Raw genomic sequence first — 22,026 nt, forward strand, 5'->3', positions numbered from 1 at the left:
CAAAGAACAGGTACAGCAGGCCACTCACGTCATTCATTTTTCACCATGTTACTTTACAAACATCCAAACACTTGTACAGGCATCTACAGTATCTACACGTGGAACAACCTTCGTAGGAATTCATGAGCACCAGACACAAATCCCTCCATCATTCCCCTTATTAACATAAACTTTACAGATTAAAATTACTTTTGCAGGTTCTATTTCATCTTGATAATAACCAGCAAGTAACAAGTGCAAAGTCTGCAGTCACAATCCATCTACTGTGTCTTGTTTCCCCACTTCCCCCCCACGCCCCAAAACCCCCCCAGACAAACCCCAAAGCGTTGTCCTATCACATCCTTGCAGTAATACTGTTTCTGCAGTCAAACTGCCCGGCTGGTTTATGGTAACACACAAAATACCAGACTAACAGCTTCGGGCATTGTCAGTCACCTCAGTACAATGCCAGTTCATCAGCACAGTGGCAGGCCTCTAGGAAGACAAGAAATATGAAGCAGTTGGATATTTCAGTGTGCTTAAACACAGAACATAAGGCTGCTTGGTGCCCCGTGACTGAAAGGAAAATGGCACCACGTTATCAGTTAAAACATTTACAATAGAAAGATAAAAACAGCAAAATGTGTCAGTCTGAAACGAGTTCTTTGGTAATGAAAAACAGCAAACCGTAGTCTTTTTCCAAACATGGATTTACAGCCTGCTTGTCCACAATAAAATATTTCTACTTGTTTAAAATATATCTCCCACGTTGGTGCATAACAAATAGTCCAGTACCTCAATTATCTACACGTCAGCTTTAACTGTATTTTAGTGTGCAGCCGTATCTGCCCACTGGCAGACAAACTATAGATACACATTCATATATATAATATATATTATTTATAAAAAAATTAGAGAAGTCAAGGACCCTAGGGAATACGCTTTCTGTATGGACAGATTTAAATGTACAATACCTTCCAAAGTTTTCCACACAGTGATATGTGTAGTAAGTGCAAAAAATACCGCAGTTCAGTTAATCCACGATTTCCTGTTCTCTTGTTTCCTAGAAAAAGCAGAGGCCGCCGCATCTCCTGAATGACAGAGGCCTTCTCCTGCTTTAGGAGTGGATGGAGAGCCCTGAAGTACAGAACTCCTCCGTTTCTCTGAAGTGGAAGATGCCTGAGACCGCCAAGTGCTGCTGCATTTCCTCGTGGACGCTGGTGCTTTACTGAGGCGCCCGGGGCGAACAAACAGCCCGTGCCGTGGTTTGCAGTGGAAGTACTCTCTGCCTTTGACGGTCCCGTCGTGTTTCCCTTCAATGAAAATAAAGGCACAGAATTAATTGTTGGGATGTTCACACGTTCCTTAGACGTGTCATTCTGGTATAGAAGTGTGAATCTGTCTGACTATCTGTGAAAGAGTCAAGATCTGTAGCTGTGAGTGCTGAAATCAGATGCCAAGCACAAGGATGAGCAAAACCTGGAAAGGAAGCCTTGAACTGCGACCAAAGAAAGACGTCCTAAAATATTATTCTAATAACAAACAGTTTAAAAAGCCACACGTCTGCTCTTTTTCAAAACAAATAACTCTCAATTACTTATGAAGTTTAGTACTTACCTGTCAAAGAAATTTGTAGTATAAGTGCTAGTATCTATTAAACTGCTAAAAAAGCCATCTTTTCAAAATACCTGAAGCCATTCTCTGTAAGAATCCCTTAGCATTTACAGAACACAGGCTCTTTTTCAGACCTCGCCAAACAGAAGTCAAAGAAAACCTGTGCACTGTAATTAAGTCTTTACCTAGTAGAAAAATAAGTCTCTCTAAAAGCTACAGGCAGCAAACTCATCTGACAAGCGAAGTCCATGGCTAGCACTGCCCATGAACCTGGAAGTTGAAATATATCTGCTGATTTTAGGCTTTACTTATTTTTTTTCTTTTTTACCTATAAACAGATGGGTACCAATGGGAACTACTAGGACATGCAAAGCATTATTTTGCATTAAGTAAAAGAACAGGGCTTTGAGACAGCTAACGATCTTTATCAAAGCATCTCTATCAACAGAAAGCCTAGAATGCTGCGTTTCAGATGTCAAGTGATTACAAAACTGCAAGTTTTTCCCCAAGGGTGAACAGAGAGTATGGTTATAATGCAACTTTAAACAGATCATAGTAACAGCACAGATAATCCAGAGCATAGTCAGCCTTACCTAACTGAACGTTTAGTTCAACTCCAACCCAGATGCCAGCTGAAAAATCCACCGTTCCAACATATCTCACTGTGCCCACCTTATTGCTTCCAACACAGACTTGCTCACCCACTGCCACCCAGCTAGGCAAGACATGGGTTTGATCTGCAGAAGCACCGTCTTCACAGTCAGACCCATCCAAGTGGTCCTTCCCAGTAAAATCATCTATGGAAATATCAGGATAAGTCTCACAGTCCGAAGTCTCTTTCACTACCAAAGGCCTTCCCGCAGCATTTGCAAGCTGACTGCCTGCTGTTGCAGAGCCCAGCTGGGTCTCACACGTGTCCTGCTCCTTGCCAGTTCCTGGGGATAACTCCAAGGTGCTCACTCCATTGGAGGACGCAACAGAACAGGGCTGTGGAGATGCTGAGTGGTCAAAGTCTTTTCCATCTTCGACACCCATGAACTCCGTAAATGAGTGATCTTCAACAATCTCCATTGTGTGCTCCACGGTAGCTTCACGTGCAGAAAATTCAATTGTATGACAAGTATTTCTGCCATCTGAGGAGCTTAGAGCTGAAAGTGATCCAACTCTGGGTAACTGCTGAGAGCCCGTGTCAGTGGCACTGAGGGACAGTGGAACTCGTTCTGTTAAGGCACTGTTTTCTTTGAGTGGTAACACAGGTAACTTTTCTCTCGCTAACTCCTTTTCTGCCTCACAAGATTCCTTGTTCAAGGATCTTGGATCATGTGCAAGGGATGATCCTGAAGGGTCATTACAGTCCAGTTCCTTTGTGTGACAGGCTAGCTGGTCTGTGCTATCACTAGAGGGAATAAGCATGTCAGACAGAGTAGCATTAGAGGCACTGTGGGAAAAATAGCCACTAGTGATACTGCTAGTGGTGGGGCTGCGGGATACCTCTTTCTCAAGAGCACGTGAACTCATGAAGTCTGATTTAGAAGAAAACCACTCCCTGTTTTCCAGGCTAGCATTGTAAACACTGAAGTCAGCAAACTCCTCTGGTACGTAAGGGCGGAAATTTTTAAAACTTTGTGGGCTTATCAGTTTCTTATGGATGGCCTCCAACTCACTGTCCTCCTCCTCAGAATCCTGCAAAAGAGAGTCAAGTGGTATTAGCAGCCTACAACAGTAAAGTTCTCAAGAAAATTAACTATACTTGATTTTTCCCTTCTGAATATGAAGAAATGTGCACATTTAGTATTCCTCAGCTAGAGAAGACAAGCTCCCTCTGAAAAGAACTGTTGGCAATGTAACCCTATCCACGTTATCTGAGCCACTCAATTTTTAGAAAATAAAGATTCGATCCAAATAGTCCAGAAAATATAAAGCAATATAGTTGGGCATAAGGGAAGTTTGCATTAAAAAGTTAGACATTCTCATATTTTCATCACATTCTGTTTTTGAAAGCCATGTATTACAAAACAATCCTGCTCATTATTTGGGCTTATTAAACCTACTGAAGATATTTGACAGAACCACTTGACTATCCAACAAAATGGATACACAGGAACAGAGAAGGGCTAAAAGGGGCTCTGCTGCAATGCTGATTATTAATCATTCTGCACAATAGGATTTTCTATTCATCTCACACCACTAAGACAAAATAGTGTTGCTTACTCCTAGCTATCACACATGAACACATTCACAATGCTTGAAAACAAAGGCAAAAAAAATCAAGGAAGCGTTTATGTGCATTCATGTACATGTTTGGAGGGAAATACGTGACTCCAGTTAACCTGACAGAATTTGGAAGCAGCTCCCCCAGTTTTACAATGGGAAAGAGCAATGATATATGGTGAAAAGTCCAAATGTGGCTTTCACAGAATGCATAGGAAGCTGAGAACAAGGGGTTTGAGGACGTCAGTCTGTCAGGATGCATCTGAGCAACACCCCAGCAACACAGCCATGCAGCTCTCCTCAGGATGAAATACAGTAGACATGACTCCACATCCAGGCTTTTCAAACACTTCATTTCTTCATTTAAAGACGTGTGTTTGTATGCATGTGTATGAACACACGTATATCTCATGTGTGCACACATAGATACACACATGCATGTATTAAACGATTCATTTATGATTAAGTCCCAAGAGCATAATATTTAAAAAAAAAAAAAACAACCCAAAAGCCTGTTGAAATATATAAAAGTTAAGAACTTAAGTGCCTATTATTTCTTTATGTGCAATATGTATTTCAAATACTAATCAGTGCAAGTCTCAAACTGATCCTGCATGATAACCAAAGCAGTTTCACACTTTCTCCTCTTCCATGATTCATGGCAGGTTTCTGAAACACAATAGTTAACCAGATGATCAAAGCACTGAGAACCAACACATTTAAAGACAAAAATACTTAAGAGGAAATTTCCTGTATTTCATAATAACCAGGACTAAAAGTTTCAGCATGATTCATCTTAATGACATTCTCTTGACCTTTACAATGTTATATTTTCTATCAGCTTTCTTTTCTACTTCAAGTCACTTAATCCCCTGCTGAAGCTACCTCTAACACAGTAATAGATAGAATATATATAAAATGTCTCTACTTACATAGGCCCATCATTCCCAGGAATTTCAGATCTTACCTTACACCACGTAAGGCATTTTTGCCCATCTGTGATGATCTAATAATACAAGCAAGACAAGGCGTGCAGGTGAAGACAATACCTCTTCACTAGACTGTTTTAACCAACTGGACAAACCCCACTGGCTTTCAGACTTAAGGAAGACATGGCCTCTGGATATCAGCCTCATTTTGGGTACACAATTAAAGACAGCATGAAATTAGCATGCGATTCAGCAATTATCTTAGGATTACTGCCTAAAGTTCTTTCAGTTTGCATCAGGACTACAATAAGTGCTTCAAATTCACTTGCTGATCTCATCTATACTTCTCAAAGTTTTATCAAAGGGAAGAAACTGAATCACACCCCTATCTTTAATACAATATTCTGTACTGATTGCACCTTCTCAGTGCCCCACTAAACACCCCACTGAGTGTAACAAGTATTCTTAATACACCTTAAATTAGACAAATGTTTAAAATATTTGACAGATGAGGACAGAAAGTCAGACTCCTAAAGAAACTCATCACATGCAGGGAAAGAACTCATGCTACCATATTCTTTTAGTAAATCTTCTACCCTCCCTTCAATTTTCACTTCCAGGTCTTACAGTACTTATATTTTGCAGCCTGAAAAATCAGAACTCAGAAAATTTTCACCAGCTGTAACAGAAAACATACCTAGATACCTACACACTGCCTGTCATTGCTGAACCCGAACTCTGAACACTGCAGACATGTCTGTATGACATCTCTCTTCTGCTTAAATAGCCTTGTATAACAAAGCCTCTAATATATAGGCAAATAGATTTGTTCAGCTTGCTTATGTCAGAGTGTTCACAGAATTGTTTATGATGGAAGGCATCTTCAGACCGCTAAGTCCAATCCTCTCACCCAGTCTGGGTCACTAGAGCAAACTGTCCAGGGCAGTGGCCACGTGGGTGAATTTTGAGGATTCAAAGTCCTCCTCCAAGGATGGAGGCTCCACACTCTGCACAATCCGTTTCAGCATTTGACTGTTCTCACAGTAAAAGAAGTATTTTCTTATGTTCAAGTGAAATCTCTTATTTCATTTTGTGCCCACTGCCTATCCTGCCACTTGTACTACTGAGAATCATATTATCAAGGTTGGAAAAGACCTCCAAAATCATCCAGTCCAACCACCCCCCTACCATCAATTTTGCCCCACTAAACCATGTCCCTTAGTACGACCTCTCAACATTTCTTGAACCCTTCCAGCAATGGTAACTTCACCAGCTCCCTGGACAACCTGTTCAATATCTCACCACTCTTTGGGAAAGAAATTTTTCCTAAAATCCAACCTGAATCTCCCCTGGTTCAACTTGAGGCCATTATCTATTACCCTATCACTAGTTAGTAGGGAGAACAGGCTGACCCTGACCTTGCCACAGCCTGCCTTCAGGAAGCTGTACAGAATGATAAGGTCACCCCTGAGCCTCCCCTTCTCCAGACTGAACAATCCCAGTTCTCTCAGATGCTCATCATAAGACCTGTGCTCCAGACTCTTCACCAACTCCACTGCCCTTCTCTGGGCATGCTTCAGGGCCTTGATGTCTTTCCTGTACTGACGAGAAGGATCTGCCCTTTTTTCACTCCCTCCCATTAAGTATTTTTTTATGCATTAAGATTCCCTAAGAGCCTTTTCTCCTCCAGGATGTACAGTCCCAGCTCTCAGCCTCTCTCTCCTCAAATGCCAGCTGCACCAAGTGCAGTGGTGACCTTTGTAGCTGTGCAATGAGACTCACGTCAGTAAGCCCTAATCTTCCCTGCACTGCAGAGCCCAGAACTGAACACAGTATTTCAGACACAGGCTCAGCAGAGCTGAATAGAGAGCAGGAATCTCTTCACTCAGCCTGCTGATGATGCCCAGTATAACTGTTGGTTTTCTCTGTAGCAAGGATATGTTCAGATTGCCACAGGCAATCATGGCTCACAGCCAGCTTGCTGTCCATAAGGATTTCAGTGTCCTTTCAGCCTTGGTCCTGGTGATATTCCTCCCCAGATGTAGTGTTTCATATTTCTACTTGCTGAACATGACAATATTCTTCTCTGCCAAGTTCTCCAGCTTGTTGAGGACCTTCTGAATGGCAACATAATTTTTTGGTCTACCAGTTGCTTCTCCCAGTTTTGCATCACCTGCAAACTTGCTGACGGTGTATTCTGTCCGGGTCGTTACTGAAGATGCTGAGCAGTACTGAGCACTGGTATTTCAGACAGAGACTAAGCCACTTGTTACACGCCTCCAAGAAGTTTTTGTGCTTCTGACAGCTCTCTTGGCCCAAGCATTCAGTCAGTTTTTAATTTACCTCAGCATCCACTTATTCAATCTATAAATGCTGGCCTGTCTACGATGATGATACAGGACATGGTGCCAAAGGCTCTGCGAGCATCAAGTTAAATAACGCTACTGTCCCCTCATCCACTAAGCTAGTCACTGTAGTGTAGAAGGTGACTCATAAATCCATGATGATGACCTGATCACATTCTTGTCCTTCAAGTGTTTAGAAATGCAGACCGAGGATTTTCTCCATCACCTTCTCACGAACGGAACTGAGGCTGACAGGTCTGTAGTGTGCTGAATCTTCCTGCTCTCTCCCAGTTTCCATGACCATTCAGAGGTAACTGAGAGCAGCCTCCCAACACCAGTTAGCTTCCTCTGCACTCATGCTGGATATGCATATACAGTAGTAAAAGTGCTGCTCAAACTGGTGGCCCTCTGCCAAGGGCAAATCTAACTTGCTCCAAACTTTTCCTTGAGTCTCGGGGCCTGAAGTTCCTGCAGGCTTGTTTTGCAGGTAAATATGGAATAAAGACAACATTGTGTACCTCTGCTTTCTCCAAGACATCTGTGGCAAGTTCCCTTGTTCCATTCAGAAGCACAATTAACTGAAATGTCCACATAGGCAACACGTGTCTATGTGACAAGATCTCCATTCCAACTTGGAGATTTTTCTTTTTCCCCCATAACAAACAGAAGGACATGCTAGCTGACCACATTTTTCTTTTATCCTACATTTTTGAAGTGATCGCTACTCACTGACCCTTATCTGTAACAAGGCCTCATTTTCATTTCTGTAACATTCAATGTGTATTAGAAGCTTATAGTAGATATAAGTCAGTCTCACTATCCATACAAGACAGCCTCTTAAGTTGAACAAAGACTTCCAATCACATTAAATCTTTGTTAGCAGAGCAGTGTCTTAAGATGTCTAAGTTGTCTAAATCTGACAAGTCCAACCAGATTTCAGACTATCTGCTCAAGTAATGGCTTGGCAGCTTTTGCTTGCAACTTTTTATGTATATAATTTGGATTTAATTTGAAACTATTTATTTCTCTAGGGAGGATTGATAGTGCTATGAAATGGTACGCAATAGCTTTTAAAGTGATTTACATTATTGAAAACTCTTATTTTGGTCTGAAATTTATAGGTAGTCCCTTAAAAGGAAAGTGCAGAATTCATATCCACTTTGAGACCATCCAAACATAAAAGCACTGTGCCACAGTTGCTTCGACAAGTTTACTGCCCACTGACAGGATTTGCTCCTACACACACAAAAAAAACCCAAAACCCAATCCTGAGACACATAATTACAGGCAGTATGCAAATACAATCAGTATAAAGACATTACTCTGACCTTAGCATATTTCACTGTACTCATTTTATAGAGGGCACACCCTTGTGTCAGACTACTTTGGAACACAGGTGGAAGTGCCACCTGAAATTTCAGGTTCAAAGCTGCATTTAAGGCCAAGTAAAGAAAAGCCTTTTTTAAGCCACGTAAGCCCTCTGCCTTTGACAGATGCTTTGAATATTCAAGATGATGTTAAGATCATGGCCAAACATGTGAAAAAGGCCAAATATTACTCTTATGTCTACCTAGATGCAAAATACAAGTCCCATTAAAATTATGGACTCCTGTATGTTTGGCCACTTTGTTGTTTCTAATACATTTTATATACAGTACAATTTAAAAGATGCAAGAAAGAATCGCACTTGAAGCTGCATTGATCCTCCAGTGATTAGTTAGGAGTAAGAGGCTCTGTGCTCTGCAGCAATCGTTCAGAGTACAGATAAATAACGTGAAACCTTCACTTGCAATCAGAGAGGAGCAGACTGCTGAAGTTTCACATGGAGGCACGATGCTGCCCAACTCATCTGAACTGCCCTCAACTCATACTGAGGACACTATTCTTCCACATGCAAGAAACGCTTACTCCAGCAGCCTAGCTAACACACAGGTTTGTTCCTGCTCTGAAAAACACAGAGTAGCCTGGGAAGCCTTACAAAGGCTTCCTTTCTAAGAGATTAAAAAAACTCAACCAATAATCAAAAAATAAAAACACACACAAAAAAACAAGCCAGAAACCATCATTTGCTAAACTCAATGCAAAAAGCTTCTCAATATCTTCCCTAGGACAGGGAGCAGCTGCTAGTTCTTACCTGCCTCCTCTGTACTCATTCCAGCAATCAGGCAGAAGAGCAGATCCAGCTGAAATATAACTAGCTCTATGCATAGTTTTTCACCTGGGTGGATCAGTCCCTTTAATATGGCTTACTATGCAACCAAAGAAAAACCTACGCTGAGGCAAGACAAGTCAGTGCAAGGGCATGAGCAAGCAGCTGGGAACTGAAAGTACAGCTCTTTCCAGTGCCTCGTAGGCTACAGTGAGTCTGAAGCATTCAGTGAGTTAGTTTCAGTCTAATTGGAAATGTCTGATGCAGGAGACTGCCCTTTTCCAGCTCCAAAAGCTCCTGCTTATCTTTGGAAAACACCACAGGCAAATACCCACGTTAATTCAGAGCATGCATGGGGTGGGATGCTGCTTTGACTGAAGGGATCACAATTGCTCTGATGTTGCTATGGAAGATTTTCTAACAGATTACGTTCTATGGGATGTTTTTCAACTCAGTGGAAGATTTTGCCTTCCAAATACCTTTCATGCTATTTGTGTCCATGACTCAGCTGACATACTGACTCACACCTCCTTATGGAAAAGTAACACAATGGAGACGAAAACAGCTGCAACACAGGAACAGCAGCCAAGCTTCTAAAGCATGCACCAGAACTCTCTCAGGAGACTTTGGTGCAACAATCGACAGTAGAAATAACCAAAAGTGATTTTTCTCACAGCATGGCTATGTGGTAGGAAATGAAAATGCTGAACAGGAATCCCTCACGAGAACCTTGAGTAACTGCTCACAGTACTATTCAAGGGAAATAAATTCAAGGTTCCAAATGCTAAATCTAAAGCTCTGATTAGAGCAAATATTCACAGCCATCTTCCACAGCTCAAAAACCAAGCTCTTCATAAAGCAGAAATGATGCATCTTTTGTTGAAGCAGCAGTGAGAAAACAACAATTTGACAGCTGAATAGAAAAATAAAAACCCTCCACCTAATTGCACCACCTGAATTATGATGAAGAGAGGCTGCAGGTTAATTAAGAGCAGCAACCTTATTTTAGTGATATTAATCCCACACCAGGCAATTAGATAAAGCTTTTATAGCGTACCCACACCTAAATGCAGTTACTTACACCAAATGGGATCATTCCATTTACTCTGGGGTATAGTCACAAAATCTGGATAACATACAAGGCATATTAGAGTGACAACAACGTGATCCACTAAGCTACACTTCACTTGATTATTTGTGCCCTGTAAAAACTGAAGCCTCCCATTTTCCACCCTCCCCACAAGAGGAATCACATAAATTAAAAAAAAAAAACAAAAACAAAAACCCACCAACAATTATTTCCAATCAAAGATTGCATTTGTAAGCCAAGCAAGCAAGTGCTCATTATAATTATTAGTTATAATCACAAGTGATTGTATCCACATTAATCCTTCTTTTCCTGCTGCAGTAGCATTAAGTACCTAAAGCCCACCACCAAAGGGCCCTAAGCCCACCACCAGGCCTCGTAACAGAAGCTGGTACAGAACTTACAATCTTTTCCTCATGTATGCTATTGCTTTCTACAGGCATGCTGTTGGCATTACTTCCTGAAGGCACAACACAGCCAGCACAATGCACCTGAGATGAAGTCATATTCTGCAAAGGTTAAGACACACAACACATCACACAAACCACGAAAGCTAAATATGCATGTGAGGCAGAAAGGCATTAAGACACGACGAAAGCCAAACGCTCATAGTGGCCACACGTGTCACCAAATCTCAAGTTAACAGGCAGAAAGACTCATGTGTTTGCACTCTTCTCAACAGTGTTTTATGATGGAGAATAAAAGTCAGGCTTCTAACCACCACAGAATTACTAGAATCACTAGAATTACTAGAACTAGAATAGAATTAATTAAAAAAAAAGGGGGGGTTATTGTTACTTTTAAGTAGAAATACCCAGTAAAGGAGAATACTTACCAAGAAGCGAAACAAACCCAATACTTCAGGTAAAAAAATAAACAATGAAAAACCCACCAAATATAATGAATTTTAACCAAATAATTACAAAACTGTATTGGAACAGAAGCATGTGGCAATCAGTTTGCCAAGAATGCAAAATTAGTTGATTCCACAAAGAACAAGGTAGCTTGCACATATTACCTCCTGACTAAGCAGAGGTCGGCTTTCAAGTGGGGTCTTCCTTTTATGCTCCTCTTTCACTGGCATTAAGGGTTTGAAAAACTTGGGTGGCTGAGGAGAAAATGCTTTAAAAGGGCTGGCCATTAAAGCATGAGAATTCTCTGACGTGATACCTAAGGGGCAAAAAAAAAAAAAAAAAAAAAAGTTCTACTTTGGTTCTTCATATCTTAACTGCAAGAGCAAAAATTCAAGATACTAGAAGGTTAAGCTGCGCATTTGGCAAATTGATGGCTACAGAAAGAATGGCAGTATTTTAGTATTTAACCACTGACTCAATCATGAGATAGTGCAGAGCTCTACAAAGGCAGATTGTTTTCCTCTGAGCTGTCTAGAAAGAGAAGGAGAATAGAGAACAGCAGTATCTGCCCTTTCTATTCTGAGGCTCCAGTTTTTTTTCTTTTCATCACAGTCATAAAAAGTGGGAAGCATCCCTGAAACTCAAACTGACAGCTTTTTGCTTCCTGCGCCTCATCTTTCTCTGTCCACAACACTGCAATGCGGCACAGGAGCCAAGCCAGTGTAACTAGGCTGATGAAAAAGAAAGTTATGGGCAAGGAAGCACTGGCTCTACCAACGCTTCCTGTCCAAGAAGAGCAGGTTACAACTCAACCTAAAGAAAATAAGACATCTGTGATTGCTGACATGGAAGAACAAATATCCAAACAATGCAAAGAACCTGCAAAAGGAGTCTTCCCACTTTCACACAAGCCTTTTCATTGTCAAATTCATAAATCTGCAGCAGCTTTTCCTTTTCTCTCCTCCCTGTTTTGATCCACATTTATCTTGTCTTGTATTTGATTCTGAGCACTCTCAATTTCTTACATTTTCCTGAATATCTTCATACATTTCTCTCCCTCCCATTCACAGATTATGTTAAGCTGCTAAAGCAAGAAGCTGGATAAAGCATTTAAATAGGAGAAAAGAACTGAGAATTTAATAGGAAGAAATTTTTATCTGTTTTTTTATCTGACTTCCAATCTAGCACAGTGATTAAAACCACAAGCAAAATCATTACACATATACTTTAGAGTCTCACCGCTGCCCTCTTTGCTCTTGCGTGGTGACTCCCTGGGCAAAGTACCATAGCATGATACATCCTGATAACTGGAAGAACAGTCAGACATATCTAGGTGACTTTCAGACCAACCCTAAGAAACAAAAATACATGAATATGCACGCTGATACAGGAAAACATGGAGAAGTTAATAGGTAAACTCAAAAGCTCATTTTATTCTTTTTTTTAAAACCTCAAATATATCAATTTTATGACTTCAAGATATTTTTCTGTCTTGAAAATGATGGATAATTCAGAAGCAACTAGATTTTCTTTGAAAATATGAGAGATGGTCCAAAAGTAATCCCTATTTTATTATGCTGGCCCACAACATCAGAGGAAGATAACAGTATGGCAGTGGATGTTGAACTTTCCCATCAATACTCTGTTTTCTCTAAGGTTTTCTCTATCTTTCTCCTTCTTAAATATCATTTTCTATAATTCTAATATAAAAAGCAGAGGTGAACAAGAGTTTAATTCAAAATAGGATGTAATTAGCATTTGTTACACATATTATGTAAACATACTTTTTTTTTTTTTTAACTTCACACTTACCTTATCATCTTCATCACAGGCAGAAAGATCTAGTCGGCTACAGGATACCTACAAAACACCAAGAGGCAGAATGACAAAATGCATTCCTTTTATTTATAAGATGTCTTAAGGAGACACTGAACATTTAGTCCTAACTTTTCAGATAAGATTACTTAGAAGGATGGCTACATTTGTTCTGTCTGAGTGTGTGATACAATAATGCATAAAACGCACACAAAATGGAAACTATCCCTTCCACCATGAAAAGAAGTAAAAGAGACTTTTACATCAAAGTGGAAAAAAAAAAAAATGTGAATAACTGCAGCCATCATTCTACAGCTCTTCTCAGACTATTACCTTTATACAAGGAGAGTTCTGACCAACTCTCCCTCTGCCCTTGCTTTCTTCCAGAAAGAAGAACTGTGATCAGGGATTTCTATTGGATGACTGACTTTTTTCATGCATGTCAACCTTCCTACAGGTTGACTAGTCCTATTTCAGAACAATCATTACCATATCACATTGTGCAAGTATTCCATCAGTACACAGACAACACCATTCCACCCAGTTCACACAAATTTACCAGAGGAGAAAGGTTCTTACATTGTGGACGTTTGGTGTGCTCATGCTTCTGCGGATGTTTCTTGCTTTGGTAGAGAGTGCTTCTTTGACTGTAACTGCCTATGTAGAAGAACAGATCCCACTTAAATAGTGCTGTTATCAGTGATGAACAATGTCCTCATGAGAAGCAATCAAACAGGACAGAACCACGGAATCACTGAGGTCAGAAGAGATCTCTGGTGGTTTTATGGTTCAACCTCTCTGGGTTCAAGTAGTTCAAGTGGCTGCCTACCTACAGCCACTTACCTAAGGGAACATCCAAAAGCCTTTTAACTATCTCCATGGGAGGAAACTCTTCAAATCCATTCCATGGCTCAGGCACTCACACAGCAAAGAATTGCTTTGCTTCCTGATGTACAGACAGAACATCCATTGCCTCTTATCCTGTCACTTGGCACCATTGAAGACAGTCTGCTTGTGCTGTGTTTGAACCCTCGTTCTAGTTACTGAAATGACTGAAATACAGTGAAATGATCTACTACCCCACCCTCCAGCCTTCCTTCTGCAGTCTGAGAAGTCCTAACTTTGTCCTTTCCTCACAGGAGAGATGTTGCAGTTCCTTCATTAACATTTTGGCCCGTTGCTGTATTCACTCCAGTATGTCTGGGTTTCTCATGCACAGGGGAGCCAAGAACTGGACACAGCACTCCAGATGTGGCTTCACCAGTGCTGAGTAGAGGAGAAGGATCACCTCCATTGACTTGCTGGCAATACCTAGTGCCTAATGCAACTCAGGATACTACTATCCTTCTTTGCTGCAAAGGCACTTTGGTGGCTCATGATCAACTTGGTGTCCATGAGGGAAATCCAGGTTCTTTCCTGTCAAACTGTTTTCCAGCTGGATGTCCCCAGCACGTCCTGCTGCTTTGTTCCCCTCCAGGAGCAGAACTTCGCACTTCTTGTTGAACTTCATGAGATTCCTATTACTCATTTCTCCATCATGTCAAAGTCCCTCTGGATGGCAGCATAACCCTTTGGTATAATCAACACTCCCTGTAGTTTTGAGTCATCTGCAAAATTCCTGAGGGTTCGCTCCATTCAGATCATTAATACAGATGTTAAGCAGAACTAGGCCCAGTACCAATATCTAGGGCAACTGCTAGTTACTGGGCTCCAAGCAGGCCTTGTGCCACTGATCACCACACACTGGGCCCTGAAATTCAGCCAGAATCTTTTTTTTCCCCCCCCCAGTGTGCCTAATGACAACAAACAGGGCCTGCATTTGCAAATCTTAATTTGCACACACAATCACCAAAACATCTATCTGGAATCCAAATCCATACTTTGGCTTTTGCCTGTTCAGCTTCTGACTATGACACCACTAACATACTCTACTTAATCCACCTCTGCTGCAATTCTGTATTTCACACGAGTATCTCAGTCTTACATTTATCCCACATTGTTCAGTGTTCTCACTTCAGTTGAAAAACAAGCAACTCTTATTTTAAAATGAAAACCACCCACATCCTCTACTTAAACTGTAATTAAAAAGTTCAAAAGATGCCCTAAGTGCCTTTTCCTTACCTGTCTTAGTCGTTCAAGACTCAAAATGTTCTCCACTTGCAGTACTCCACGTGTGTATTTCTCAATGTAAGTTTCACCATCAGATGTACCCTCATTTTCACTCCTTGCAGCCATCAGAGCTAAGGTCTCACGATCCTCAATTTCTTCTGTAGCCTAAATTGCAAGTTATACTGTTTAGCCTTTCAAATTGAAGTGTGTTGTTTCTAAGGTGTTGACTCCCATCATCTCAATTCAGAAATAAATCTTAATCAGTAATCCTAACGATAATCAACAATCCAAGACTTTTCAACACGTGCAAATGATGCTGAAAGGAAGTAAATGCAACTTCTTTCTTGAACCTTAGATTCTCTGCATAACTTCTCTAGAACTTAAATTCTAAATATTATCATACAAAACAATTACATGGTGACTACACCATTTGTTTTCATTTGTCCAGTTTACCTTTAAAATCAATTTTTGAATACATTTTCAATTTCTACAAGTTTGTAATATAAAAATCAGTTTATATTCCTGTTGAAATAAATTTCTCAGCTGTTTTTCTGTTTTCATTGACATGAATTCCCTTTTGAGTAGCCTCTGCATTTCCCTGGAGTGGCTAATACAATTTCATAATACAAGAACACAGTTTACACAGTAAGAAAATAAAATCCTCAGTTTTCTACTGTTGATAGGTAGAAATGATCTCACTATTGAGCTACAGGGTATGCACTTTGGCAAGCTGCCTCATATCAATAAAGCAGGGCTCACTGCAATAGGTCATTCTGTTACTTTCAGTGAATTTGCCAGAGAAACATGGTGCAATTTACCTTTGGTATATTAGATACTATTTCATAGGTTACTCCACAGGCATAGTATATATTTTTCAAGGATATTCTTCTTTTCAGGCTCTGGGTAAAACTCTAGAAATAAAGTAATTTTCAGTTACTTCTTTGATAATGATTACTTACAGTGCTTTAAGACAAAAAAAAAAGTTGCAGTGCAAAAATTTAATTAATTTACCACATAAGCACAATTTTCAGGACAATAATTTAGAAAGTTCCTTTTCAGTATTCACAGTCCTTGAAAGTACTTGACACAGCCCTGTGCTCAGTATAAAAAAATGCTGCAAAGTTCAAATAGTAACAGTTTACTCCTGTTTTTCATTGAAGCTCAGTTTCTGTGTAATAACCTGTAACTGAGAAACTGTGGCTGTAGGAAGTCTCTAATATGCTAACACTCCTCATTTTGCCAGCCACCTGTTAAAAAAGCAGAAAATTCCTTTTGCTATAGCAAAGCACAGCTCTGATTTCTAGCCACAGCTGGGACAGTGACCACAGCTTTCACGGCTATAGTCACAGACTTAGTATGCTTCATTACCAGATTAGTCAGCCTTTACATCATGAACTGTAAACTTAACTTCCACCTCATAAGGCATTTTAGACAAATGAAAGTAGCAAGGGAAAATATCTCAAATACAAAAAGGTGAGGAATTCAGCTATTAGTAAGTTATTGAGTAGCACAACAGCTGCTTGGTGTCCCAACTCCACTTCCCCTTCCCACTGCAAAATCTGAAGCAATTCTGAAATATGCTCTTGGTCTCAGTTGCCTGGGAAACAGAAAGCAATGCAATTTTAGAGAGCATCTCATTGTCTAAGCTACTTTTTTTGTTGTTTTTTTTTGTAAAAGTAGCATCTGCCACGCTGTGAACCAGATCAGGTTGAAAAACAAACAGCTCAAAGGGCTGTACCAGACAAACAGCATCACTGCAACCTATGCTAATCTGTTTTTCATTTGTCTTTCATAAGAACAGGAGACATGCAAAACAAAGCAAGCAGCTAGGAAAACATTCATAAAATCAGGGATATAAAACAAAATTAGTAATAACATATGAACTTATTACCTGCTTGTTATAAATATTGGCTGCAATCCTTTTCCGTAAGACCAGTTCCATTGCAGCAGGATGGCTGAGCTGCACAGTAGTCTTCACTATTAAGTAAATCCTCTCATTTTGAGGAGTTACTCTATTCAGATGCACTGAATCATGGACAGAAGAGTCCCAGGCAGCAGTGGCTGAAACCTACACAGAGAAATCACACGGAAAAAGGAAGATCAAAGCCTCAATTACTTTGACAAGTAATTTGCAATGATTTCACATGGCATAAAACAATACTTCTGTGAAAGGACAGTGAGTATTCATTGAGCAAAATTAAGTAAAATGACCCTTTCATAATAAGGAATAAATCAGAAGAACCATAAAAATAGGTGTTAAGATATCACAGAATATGATGGAGCACAAAATCCTTGCCCCAAAAGAAAGTTTACAATCAGAGGAACACAGAGGGGAAAACTGAAGGAAGAAAAACAAACCATTATTGACAGTTTATTGAATTCAATGACAATGCTTCCACTTGTTAGATTAAGTTACAATTTTCTATACAGAATAAACCTGTTCCCATATTGCAGAAAACCTTTTTCCTTCCCTGTCTCCTGCATCTCAGCACGCCATTTATTCTGCAAATGATCTGTTAAGTATTGGCTTGAGAAGGCACAGAAAGTGGAAGACACACAAGTTGACTGATTCCAGGTATGTTTTGGAATTTCTTACTTACAATTCCCAATTTACTGCACTTAAGAAGGAATCATGCACTACAAAAGAGAAACCTATATTTAATCACTAAGCTTTGCCTGGTGAGGACAAAGGAAGCAGTTTCCTCTGAAAAATCAAAGAGCCCTCAAGAGAAAGGACGAAGGGAGGAGAGAAGAAATTTAATTTACCTCATCATCACTGTGTTTTATGATTGGCAGATAAAAGAATGGACTCCCATGCTCCTTTGGTAGGATTGAGTTAACTCCTGATGCGTGGGGACCTATAAGTTGTTCATTGGCACTGAGGTCATCAGCTAACAAAACAAATGTGCAAAGAAGGAAATAGGTTTGCACCGAAGAATATTAATATACAGAGGCAAAGTTGTAATAATTTCATAATACATTTAGTCCTGATTAATCTTACCATGCATTAGCTCAAAAATAATTCAAGCATACAAAATAGGAAGTAAAACCAAGTTAAGATTCCTTCTGAACATGTCCTCACATGGCCTAAACGGAATTCCAGTCTATTTCTAAGTATTCATGAAAGGAACTTACCCAGCCAGAAAGTTCCTAATTTACCTAAACAACTCATCTTTATTTAAATCAGCTCTGATGCATCCAGATTGAGAACAGCAGTATTGATAAAGTTAGGTTTTCTTATAATACAAAAAGAAAAAAACTGTTGTGCAATGATCCATGAATGTGTTCTATTGGCCTTCTGTCTGCTAAACTCTGCTTACAATGGAAAACAAAAACATTTCTTGTGAGCACTGATGAAGGAATTTTTCAAAAGCAGTGTTCAAAGAAAATATTAGTGTGTTGCCTTTATAAACACGTCTAGGAGCACAGTGATGTGCTGGATGTAACAGGGCTTGTGGATCCTTCTCTACTTCATGTCTAAGAGTTTATACTTACAGACTTACTTCCTAAACAGTCCTTAAATATGGGGCAAACTCCAGTTTCTTCCTGCTTAACAGTGTGTCTGCGTTCTGAGAACAAATATCAATAGCCTTCTCAAAGTTTAAAACTAAGTGCTTTCAAAGGGAGAACACTTAGATATTCTAGCACACTCCTCATCAAACCATCTGTTTAAACTTCTACAGATAACTCAGATCTGGAACAGCTGGGAGATTCCCCAATGTTCTTATGACCTGTGGATTTGTACATTGAAATGCACACAAAATGTTTCTTTCTTTTCTTCCATTTAAACTAAGCTTGCTCTTTCACAGCTTTTGCTGAAAAAACAATCCTTGTACTCGTATGCTCCCTGATGTGCACCTTAATTTTAAAATAATTGTATTTAATTATTCCAACATATGTAGTCAGAAGAAAGAACATTCTGAAATCTATACCAGACACTGCCATTGACAGAACTCTCTCAGATATTTAAGATGAACTATTCCACCTATCAGTGCATCATTAGAAACTAAATTTTATTGTTTTCCTAAGTTTCTTAATCTGTCATTACAGCATACCATTCAAATCAAGGAAGAGGACAGGTATATGTGTTTCCATCCCAGCAGGTGGAATCCTGGAACAAAACAAACTGCTATCAACAAGGAAGACAAACACATGTCAAAACTAATTAGGGCAAACCAATCTCCATGCAAGATTCATTAACTGTAATCAGTGACTAAAGCAGTCAACATTTTGATGGCGAATCTGATTGACTGTGTTGCACAGACAGTGTTTTGCCTATCTCCACATGTAACTAAATCTAATGCTTTACCAAAACTTAAAGCACACACTTCAGTGCATTACAATTGTTACAATGGTGACAGTTCTAAACATCCCACTGTTTCTTCTAAAATTAATTGGCTGCAGTCATCTTACACATAAAGATTAGCAACCTTCCAAACAAATGAATAGGTAACTGCTGACAAGACAGTCTTTATAACAATACATGCATTTCTAGCTATATGACCACAGTATACTTCAGGTGAATAAGGGAAAAAAATATCTTAAGTTTGAGAGGAAAAAAACCCAGTGAATAAGAGATTTAGGTATTATCAGGGACACCAGCGTACACTGGATTAGATTTGTTATTTCTTGTCCATACTTTCCCAAATTTAACCTGATGCATTCTTAGTTTTTCCAAGGTTAGTCCCAATGATCTTATTTAAAACACAAATTCAAATGAAAGATACATTAGTAGAAATTTGAATTGAATAAGAGAACAATCTTTCACATTAGAATATCTCCCTTCCACACCTGAACTCAATGAAATCATGTTCTGTAGTTCATTTTTGACACATTCTTTTTTTTTTTTTTTGCTGAAGGGAGTCAACTTTCAGAATTAAAAACAACAAAGAAGTAAAATACTTCTAAATTCAAAGGTGATGTTCAAACCTTCAGAGCTATCTCAACACTACTTCATGTAGTAAGTTAACCAGCATCAAGAGCTTATGCCAGCTCTGTGTAATTTGTGGCAGTACAGGAAAACGTAAGAAGCTATAAAACACCCTGAGATTTTGACCCTGTAAGTTCACAATGTTCCTACAGAAGCAGCTCACCACTCCAATGTTTCTTTCTGCACATACCAATTTGCAGGTGCACCGGGGATCCCACTGCCTGGTGCTGGAACAAACACTGCATTCCTTTCTTCCGTCAGCCCGACCCACTGCTCTACCAGCCGAGCTTCTCGTTCGATATCATCCTCAGATTTTTCTACAGAGGAAGAGGTTGTATGATGTAAGACACTTCTTGTTGTTGATGAAATAGGGACTAAAGTACTTATGAGTGAGTTTTTAAGCTTCAAACCTTGTTTATTGCTGATCTTTTGAATCTGCTCATCTAAGTATTCTCTGCGTTTTATCAGTGCATCAGACCATCTTTCTCGTACGCAGTTTAAGTCTTCTTCCTAACATGGAAGAAAAAAGGAAGTTATTACACTTTGCGGTTAAGACCAAATGGCAGTGAATCTTGTGATAATTTCATCAGAACTGATATTAAACAGCTTGCATGATGCAGAAAACTTTTTCCCCCAAATAACATGCATGCTAATTAAGTACCTCATCACCCATGAATGGAAATTTGCTTTCAGATCTCAAGTTCCACAAGGAGAAAAAGAAAATATGATGATTTCAGTTATTGAACAGGATTATACACCATAGGCTTATTATTCACAGAAGTGACAATTAAACCTTGTAATAGTGCATGGAATATGAAAACAGGTATGATGAGTTGATTGTAAGATCTCCTGAAGATTAGATAGGTCAGTATACCCTCAAATCTGCACAAAATTCCATTGCTAGTAGTTGCTATCAGCGCAATTAAAAGGTTTCTCATGCAAACAAAACCCATCATGCAATCATGCTTTGTGGTATCACAGAAAATCTGGCTCATTCTTCTCTGTGATTTGTCAGGAAGCACATAAACAGCCCGCAAGAAGTTAGTGCCTAACTGGTATTTCTGAGGTTGCTGTAAAGTCTAGCACATTATCTTATGGGATGGCAGCATTCTCACCAAACTATTTTACCTCTGTAAAGCTGCCTACTAAAAATAAGACTTCCATGTAAAATCTCTTCTGTGCTTTAGATTTTTAGACATTTCTTCTGGCCTTTGCCATCTTTTGAACAACTCTTCTTTCAAGCTTTCTCAACTTTGACTGCCTTACATTCACTTATCACAGAAGAGCCACATTCAAGGTTTCTAAGCTTGAAAATGGAAAGTTTGCTTCGCTGAACTTCTGTACTCCTCAGACTCTCACCCTCCACTTGCACTCAGAAGCATTTCAGAAAACTGCACAAGTCAAGAGGTTAAGATGCTTTCTTTATAAAACAAAATTAAAAAGCCATTCGTTGTGCAATTTGGTTGAGAAGAATTTCTGTACCTGCAGGGCTTTTTTTTCCCCCCTTATGATACTCAATAGAAACTATTTTCATTTTAAATTCAAGTTTAAGTTTTTATTCACATAGCAATTCCTGCAGCCCATTAGGAGAGCTGACTGCCAATAGAGAAAAGAACACACTGCAAGAGTGTAAAGTCATTAGATGAACTGAAATAGCAGTGTTTTATAGCCCAGGTAGCCTCTTAAATGCATAGCATATATTTCAAAGCTGCTTTTGCTTGCACCACTATGCTTGTTCATTTGAAAGCTGCTGGCTATTAGCATTAGCTGTGCCCCATGCCACAGGATTGACAGCAACAGCATCAATACCTGATAACTATCCATATCACCACCATCATCCTCCTCCTTCTGGTAGGAGAAAATAAATTTTGTAAAAAACAAAAGAACATGCATTTTTCAACAGAAAAATCACAGAAATACCCCCAAACATGAGCGCAAACATTTCTTGACACAAACAAACTTGTAAAACGTTAAAATTACAACATTCAAGTAACCCAAGTCTTA

General features: G+C 39.5%; 1 protein-coding gene across 5 annotated transcripts in view; it reads right to left on the bottom strand.

The window, feature by feature from the left end:
• Nucleotides 1–625: 625 nt before the first annotated feature.
• Nucleotides 626–22,026, bottom strand: part of KIF13A (kinesin family member 13A) — a 109,259-nt gene continuing 87,858 nt past the window's right edge. Inside the window, exons 26-40 of one of the 5 annotated variants that reach the window (XM_042836204.1) lie at nucleotides 21,832–21,870; nucleotides 20,433–20,532; nucleotides 20,213–20,339; nucleotides 19,148–19,203; nucleotides 17,859–17,983; nucleotides 16,984–17,160; nucleotides 15,911–16,003; nucleotides 15,105–15,257; nucleotides 13,563–13,640; nucleotides 12,981–13,028; nucleotides 12,408–12,519; nucleotides 11,333–11,484; nucleotides 10,719–10,823; nucleotides 2,187–3,276; nucleotides 626–1,292 (exon numbers count right to left, since the gene is read on the bottom strand). In XM_042836204.1, the coding sequence (XP_042692138.1) occupies nucleotides 1,009–1,292; nucleotides 2,187–3,276; nucleotides 10,719–10,823; nucleotides 11,333–11,484; nucleotides 12,408–12,519; nucleotides 12,981–13,028; nucleotides 13,563–13,640; nucleotides 15,105–15,257; nucleotides 15,911–16,003; nucleotides 16,984–17,160; nucleotides 17,859–17,983; nucleotides 19,148–19,203; nucleotides 20,213–20,339; nucleotides 20,433–20,532; nucleotides 21,832–21,870 (2,739 nt within the window). In that variant the 3' untranslated portion in view covers nucleotides 626–1,008. Of the gene's footprint in view, nucleotides 1,293–2,186; nucleotides 3,277–10,718; nucleotides 10,824–11,332; nucleotides 11,485–12,407; nucleotides 12,520–12,980; nucleotides 13,029–13,562; nucleotides 13,641–15,104; nucleotides 15,258–15,910; nucleotides 16,004–16,983; nucleotides 17,161–17,858; nucleotides 17,984–19,147; nucleotides 19,204–20,212; nucleotides 20,340–20,432; nucleotides 20,533–21,831; nucleotides 21,871–22,026 lie in introns of those variants that run through there. The other 4 variants (XM_042836230.1, XM_042836212.1, XM_042836222.1 and 1 more) reach the window with 4 other exon arrangements.

Source organism: Centrocercus urophasianus, unplaced genomic scaffold (assembly GCF_019232065.1).
Source record: "Centrocercus urophasianus isolate 14NV4802_14NV808 unplaced genomic scaffold, USGS_Curo_1.0 seq_11, whole genome shotgun sequence".
Taxonomy (NCBI): domain Eukaryota; kingdom Metazoa; phylum Chordata; class Aves; order Galliformes; family Phasianidae; genus Centrocercus; species Centrocercus urophasianus.